Raw genomic sequence first — 7,768 nt, 5'->3', positions numbered from 1 at the left:
ATAATGGGCCGAGGCGAGCCGAGGCGGGCCGAGGCGAGCCGAGGCAAGCTGTTACCAGCAGTGGAAAAACGCCATTATTCTAAGGATTCACCGATCACTGTGTATGTGTAAGATTAAAACATGATTTATAAAATCGTGCCAACAATTATTATTTTAACAGCTTAGTATTCTATGCATTAAAACTATATGTTTTTAGGATTTGGACCTATGCAACTTAATTTGTATACAAAGTGATAAAGCTGAGTGGTCCTCTCTGTAGAGTGGACCACTCTGGACATGAGTACACAGAGATCCCTGATACTGTCTTCCAGAAGCTTTAAAGAATAACAGAAGTGCAGCATTTTAAATGATCCTAATATTTTTTTTGCAAACGCAATAAGATAGGATGAGTTTACAGTAAGGGGTGAGCTGAAGCCGTGTCCCACATGCTGACCATGATTTGTCCTGTGTTGTCAGGTGGCTGAGCTCGAAGCCCACGGAGGCCACGGGCCCAGTGACCGGCTGAAGGATGAGCTGACCCAGTCCCTGGAGGAGCTGGAGGCCCTGCTCAAGGCCAAAGATGAGGTTGGTGCTTATTCAGGGATTTTCCTTCATAGAAGGATCTTTGGCATACCCGAAAGAGGTTTTAGCCAGCACCAAAGGAAAATCCGTGCCAGGCTGAAAAAGAATTGAGACAAAAATAGCAATTCAAATCCTCTCCGACTGTGTTTGATAGCAATTTACCAAACAACCGTCGAAAAGCAGAGCATGAACTGGATTAGTGGCGCCCATCTCCGTTTTACCGTCCAGCTTCTGGCTGTGTTTAACTCTTTGGGGAATTTTAGTGGGGGTATTTAAAATATTTTTTATACAATTTTTTTTAAGCGGTTTTGTTGACTGGAGTTTTACTTACTCAAGCACAAAAATATTCAGTTGCCCCAGGTTCGAACCTCCCTCACTCCCCTTTCATTTCTTCGGTTTTTCTCTAAAATTAATAAACTTAATAAATTAAGTCTAAAATGGCCAAAAAAACATCTTCAATTTTTTTTAAATGATTTCTTTAATAAGCAGTGCAATAAACGGGTAATGGGCATCATAGGTGTTGATGAAAGATTCAGCTACTCCAAATCAAGCGTGCATTTTAAATCTTTTCCAGGAAATCCACATTTTGCAAAGCAAGAAAGTAGAGTACCACGAGATGGAACACGACAGGGATGAGGCCATTCACAGATTACGGGTAGGAGTAAGATTATTACAACGACGTGGTCTGTTTTCACAAATTGTGTAGTGAAATAATCAGTAGTAGTAGGAGTAGTAGCAGCCTTCTCTTTTTCTGTAGGAGACAGAGATGCGTAATGCAGAGTTGGAGCGTCGCATCCAGAACACGGAGCAGAACCTGAATAACTCTCTGGAGGATCGGGATCGCATGGACTCTGAAGTCCAGAGGGCCATCGAAATTCTGGACATCAAGATCTTTGACCTCAATGATCTTCGCCAGAGCCTGGTTAAACTCATCGACAAATAATCCAACCCAAGAAAGAGAGACGGAACAGATGACGGGGTTATCTTTGTCGTGGCCAGTGCAGCGGGGCGGGAAGAAGAAATCAAGATGGAGCTGGACCGGTCCTCGTCAAGCACAAAAAGCATCTTCTCAGCTGCAGGGGGGGGTGCTCCACGTCAGTGTTGCAGCAGTGGCTGTGCTCTGCAACACACTGCAGGTGTTGGGCTAGGCAACAGCACATACATTGTTTTGCTTGTCCAGTCTAATGTAACGCTTCATGTTGCTTTCAAGGGGTAACACTTAATGCAATAAAACCAACTTTAAGGTAAGTATTTAACATGGCTAGACGTTTCATATTGAGAATTGGTGCTTGTAGTTTTTCATAAGTATGACTTTTTATAAATCAAATGCCGATGCAGTGTCAGTATGAATGATAAGAGGCCTTTGTTTTTCTCCTTTTACACTGACAGGTTGATATTTAAACATCTTTACAACAAAATGAGACCATGAAGTGAACGCAAATAAGAAATGACAAATTTACTTATAAGATGTTTGCCTATTAAACAAACTGCATACAATATAATTATTACTAAATTAACAGATTTGTGCAGAGATAAACTTGTGTATGGTCTCGTAGTTTGCCATGCTTGAAGTAGCAGAGTGGTTCCAGTTGGTGATTTTTTCCCCATAGGAATAAGCAATTAAACAGATTAAAGGTCAATAAAAAAAAATAAAAAAAGTGCGCTAATAGTGTTTTATGTTTAAGTAGGCCATGGTTACGGCTTTGAAGGCTGAGTCGTCGATAAGGTCTTTCAGCAACTTGGCTGTTGTCACATCTTCATTTACGCTCGTAAGAACCCTTTAAACCTAGGATATGTGACAGTAACGTGTAAGTAGATATGACACTGTAGGTAATTACATTTAGGATAAATAAGTATTTTCCACATGATATCAATCAATAATGCTATAGCTATGAAGTAAACACAAGAAATGATTAATCACTGATTGCTACAGATAGGTTTAACTGGTCTTGTCTGTATAATTGTCTTGTGCATCATCTTTACACAAACCACTGACTTAGTAATGCACAGTAATCAAGGAAATTTATTGTTATTTATTTTCTGCCTTCTGTCATATTTCAGCACGTTACCTTTAGCTGTGGACAACATGGCACACGCCTTGAGAGTGGAGCTGTACTGTAATGAAATGTGAATTTATTTAAAAGCAAAGTCTACTTCACACAGACTGTATTGTTTGACATAGTCCATAATGGTATGTTTGCATTATTTTGTCAAGCCTTATTGTTGATATTTATGCCAGCCGTGTCTCAAACTTTGAGCTGTTGTCATGACAGTTTGGAAATAAAAGCAAAGAATAATATCACTCTGTCATTTCAATGTACTTCTTTCTTATATTAAGCTTTTTTACCCCGCAGGAACTTCAGAGAAAGGTAAAAACTGTAAGTAAGAAAAACAATCTACTAAATAATCTTGCTTGTCAAAAATGTTTTATTGACAATATTTCACCTACAAATGTCTCAGTATCTACGTCTTTTGTCCCACCTCTTTTATGAACACACAACTAATGCAATCACTTTGTTCAGTCAGTCTATCGCCACCTTTCCTCTAAGCGGCAATCCCTGTTTCACTAAGACTACAATTTAAATAGCTTGATGGTTTGATCGCCTTAGGCTGCGTTCAAACCAGGAAACTGCAATCCGTTGATTTGCTGCAGGTGGTGCGGTGCGGGGGAGTGTCACTGACTGGGCCAATTTGTGTAACATGCTATTGTGTTCTTTAACCCCTCCAATGTAGCACAGGTAGTCAAAGAGAGTATGAAAAGAGACAAGCGAGACAGAGCTGTTGTCCAGCAAAGCTGATACACTGCTGATCTGGAGGGATACCTTGAAACAGAACAGTGTATTAGTACTTGTGCCAAACCTGGTAAAGTCATTTAACCCTTACAGCTGCCGATCAAATTGCATCCCTACCGTCGATGGAGTAAGTATATGTGGATGACATCGTAGAATAAACAGGCTACTTCGTTACTACTACTTCGCTACTACGTTTATCAATGTGTAAATTACAAACTCTAATAAGCCTACCACACGTAAATACCAGTCAACAGGCCGGTTTAAAAAAACACATTATTGCAGCTCTTATAAAGTAGCTCATATTTGCCAAATACACCACACACACACACACACACACACACACACACACACACACACACACACACACACACACACATTTTGATTATAGCAGATTGGTAAAATAATACATGATTAATTATGAAACTATTAATTACATACTCTAAAATGTGAACATAGCAGAGCTTAGAGCCGCTGTGCGTCCCCATAACAGATTTGAATGTATGCATCAAGGTGTGCGTTTAAAAACAGCAATGGCAATGATGACTGACTGATGGCCGACTGGGATATTAAATCTCTTTCATATTTTAAACATCCAGAGGTTTTTAGGAATACTTCTCTGCATCTCAGCTGCCACCTGAACAAAGATGTCAGTGATCCATACGCAGCAGAGAGGCTGTGGTGAAGTGAAGTAAAACTTTTGTGAGTAAAAAGACAATACTTTATCAAGGCACCTGTTCAACAGGCATAAACATGTAGTAAAGCAATACTTCTTACGCTTCCATACTTCAGGTAACGTTAACTACTGCAGTTAAACCAAGTTTTAGCGAATATTAATGGGGCAATAAAGCGACGTAATCTTTTTTACGTAGGTAGATTTTGCTGTAGCACCAGTAATAGAGGCGTCACCAACCAATCGCGTTGTGTTATTTTCTTAGGAGGATTATAATACAGTAAGGAGGCTGTTGCAGGATGTAAGAGAACTGGCTGTCGTCCGAACCAGAGCTTATCACGGATATATATATAAACGGTCTATGAAACAAGTGTTGTTGACCCCCCTGTTGTTTTTCTCTTTGACAAAGGCAGCATTTACCTGCGTTTACCAGAAACATTCTTTCCGTTCTTACCTTTCACAATAAAAGCCCTAATCTTGTGCTACACTCGTAGACTGTACATCTATGGCTACACATTAGCCATAGACACTACACATGCGTAGTGCCAGTCCTGTGCTTCAGAAAGTAAACAAGTTTAGGTAGTTTCTTTATCCCGCTTAGACATCTATACAGGTGTACTGTACGGTGTGTAGATCGCAGACATGATTCAAAATTACTCAACACTGGGGAAAAAATAAAACGAAAAATAATATCGTCCCTGGGTGGGCTCGAACCACCAACCTTTCGGTTAACAGCCGAACGCGCTAACCGATTGCGCCACAGAGACAACCGTACAAGTAAAACACGCATGAACAATTATGACATAATTACACAATGTATAGTTCACGTGATACATCCAAGCCTGCCAGCGATCACATTAATCAACGTTGCGCCCCCCTTGTGACAGCTTAGATACTCATATTGCGTGCATTTCTCTTTTCCACCACTAGCGAGGGGGCTAATCATTTGCGAATTTAAAATGTAATTAAAAGCGATAGTTAGCTACATACGCGACATTACAAGATAGAAGCTAACAAACAGCGAGAAAATGGGGGTACATGGTAGGTACCGTTAACGTTTCATGCGCGGTGAACTTTTTATAGACTGTCGAAAAACAGAAGTTTCGGTTCGCCCGGTTGTTAGCTAATTAGCTACGCGCTACTACAAGCTAACTAGCTAGTGCGCTAAGTATTTAACGCTAGCTAGCTTGATTAGTAAGAGTCAAATTATAATGGTTAACTTAAATGCAGCATGGCACATAAATAAACCCAAATTGACTAACATAATACATTTAAACATTAGTTAGAGGGCCCAGTCAGTGGTTCCTCAACCAATTAACGGTCAAGTCCAATATTTAATAGAATTAAATCACAAAAACTACCCCAATGCGTCATCAGATATATATTATTAAGGGAACGTGCTAAATACTATCTTTTCTGACAACTAGACGACTCTCTCCAGTATTTTGCTAACTGTTTTAAACACAAGCTACACCTTTTACGTGAAGTTAACAGTTTACAGTAGAATTGGCACGAGGAAAGGTGTTCAAAGAAATTTAACCGAAGTCAAACTGCATAAACCGCTTTATCGCGAACACATGACTGACGTAATAACAATTTAAGATCAAACTCACTTTCAATGGATGGCCAGCAAATTAAAGCGCAAAATCACTCCATCTCTAGCGACCATGGACCATTTCTGGAACCGTAACATTGAAGTCGTGAAGGAAATAGAACTTGATCACGTGTTTATGTATAGTTTTATATTTATATATTTATAAAGAGTATGTATATGCAACTTGCCTCTTAACGTTACTTTAATAACATAATCTTTGATACTATTTTATCAGGTTTCATAACGTTATAAATATGTAACTGACACCTGATAGCACCCAGCCAGTGTAAACCTGGTTGCAGCCACCTGATGGCACTGAGGGTACAAGACGCTACAGAATGATTTTACGCCTTGGTAGACTAGGATTCGAATCCATGTCATCCCTACAGAAGAAACTAAAGCATGATTTCAGTCTATGATACCAAGATGAGATATACCTTTATTGATCTCTTGGGGAATATATAGCATAAATACAGTATATCTTTATATATCCATATACGTGTTTATGTTGTAGAATGTTAACATTCTTTTTTACAGTTGTCATCCTAATCTGTGCCTCCAGATGGCAGTGAGGGTACAGAAGACGCTACAGCATGATTTTACGCCTTGGGAGACCCCTATCGAGCTCAGCTAGAAGCTATTAGACGAAGTATAATAGAAGTGTTGAGTTTTAAAAAGTTAAAATGTCTGAAGGAGCCAGGTTAGAAAATTATGCATACATCTGTCCCCATTTTCCCCCCACCTTCTGACTGAAAAGAGTTGATCAGGTCAAGTCTGGCATTTAACATATGGAAAGGAGCTTCCTGCTACAACACCAGGAGGGGGCCTTCTGTCTCCTGTCCCCTGGGGTCTTTGTCTAGGCTAAAACAATACAATGTTGATTGGACTATGTTGATGTCAGAGTTTCACATTTACACGACAGAACCATTTGCTCTGTAACCAAAACAACCCCCGAAGGTGCAGTGTTTGAAGGCAGGTCATTGGACAGGAAAGATGCGCTGCATGTTGTCATGACAACAGCGGACCAATGAGAAAGGATTTGAATGTGCCAGGTGAAAAGGAAACGCCCCAAGTGCAGGGGATAAAACAGTGGGACTTTTCAGGACTGGTTTCACGTGACTCCATCAGGGGGAAGCGTGGATCAGTCCGCTGCAAGCTGCAGTGTTATTATGTTTGTCTGTATTGTCTATGTCTGATTGTCTTTGTCTTATCATCTTCATCACTGCTGTTAAACCTTTTCCTAAATTCTCAATTAGACCCTCAGCCTCCTTTTCCTCAGAGATCCAAACGAACGCGAAGTTAGTTATAAATATCTAACAGAAGCTTTAATAAAAGTTAGAAGAGAAGGGATGGGACCTTCAACCCTAAAGGACACATCAAAGGCAGCTTGCTGTAATTTATGTACTTTACCAGGAACTTCCTGGAAATTGGGGATCTGAGTCTGTTTCGGAGTCAGGGTCAAGGACGCTTGGAGGCAGATCTGGGAGAGCAGTTCTGATGGATTTGCTGCCATCATTTTAGGAATAAAGTGTGGCGAAAACAGCGAGATGTACAACCTACAGCAGTGCATCTGTAATGGGTAGAAAAGGTTAATTAAAAAAAAAAAGTTACCCCCTCCTATTTTTTTATTAATATATTACATGTTGGCTATTCATTGCCATGTATTTTACTTCATGCTGGTAGATGGCGCAGTTGACATGCTTCACCGTAGTGGGTTGCCATGAAGTTGGTAGCTCGAGCGCTCAGAAATAAACAGCCAGCGCTCGAAAAAGACACCATTTTGGTATCTCTAATTCTTTCCAATCCACGGCTGAATTTTTAAACTTTTACTTTAATTTCTGTTAGGTACTAAAAGTGTATATGACCAGTACGGTTTTCTCGATGACGTTTGTTGTCATTTTTTGTGTAGAAAGGTTATTATGATGTGGTTATATGGTACGGATATGCTTGCAGGTTTAGCTAGCGAGCTAGGTGAAGTTAGCCTGTCAACGTTCGGCTAAGCCGTCGTCAGCATAGACATAATATAATATATAATATATATAATATTGTAACGCTCACCCCTGTGTTGCAGCATTGAAGAAGGAGGCGATAACTGGTTTGCAACTTCTGTGCATTTATTTTATAACACAGCTTAACTCCGGTCACTGTTGG

General features: G+C 40.0%; 1 protein-coding gene and 1 non-coding gene across 4 annotated transcripts in view; one reads left to right on the top strand and one right to left on the bottom strand.

Annotated features, from left to right (window-relative positions):
* Window positions 1-2,005, top strand: part of LOC117953653 (homer protein homolog 3-like) — a 20,470-nt gene extending 18,465 nt beyond the window's left edge. For all 3 annotated transcript variants that reach the window (XM_034886904.1, XM_034886906.1, XM_034886903.1), the window contains 3 exons: window positions 457-564; window positions 1,136-1,216; window positions 1,319-2,005. In XM_034886904.1, coding sequence (XP_034742795.1) covers window positions 457-564; window positions 1,136-1,216; window positions 1,319-1,504 — 375 coding nt within the window. In that variant the 3' untranslated portion in view covers window positions 1,505-2,005. The remainder of the gene's footprint in view (window positions 1-456; window positions 565-1,135; window positions 1,217-1,318) is intronic.
* Window positions 2,006-4,716: 2,711 nt separating this feature from the next.
* Window positions 4,717-4,790, bottom strand: trnan-guu. The gene has a single exon. It is a non-coding gene; the product is annotated as a tRNA-Asn (tRNA).
* Between the last annotated feature and the right edge of the window lie 2,978 nt (window positions 4,791-7,768).

This window comes from Etheostoma cragini, chromosome 12 (assembly GCF_013103735.1).
Source record: "Etheostoma cragini isolate CJK2018 chromosome 12, CSU_Ecrag_1.0, whole genome shotgun sequence".
In the NCBI taxonomy this organism is placed as follows: Eukaryota; Metazoa; Chordata; class Actinopteri; order Perciformes; family Percidae; genus Etheostoma; species Etheostoma cragini.
The sequence above is the reverse complement of the archived record's forward strand: the minus strand, read 5'-3'. Positions and strand labels throughout refer to the sequence as shown.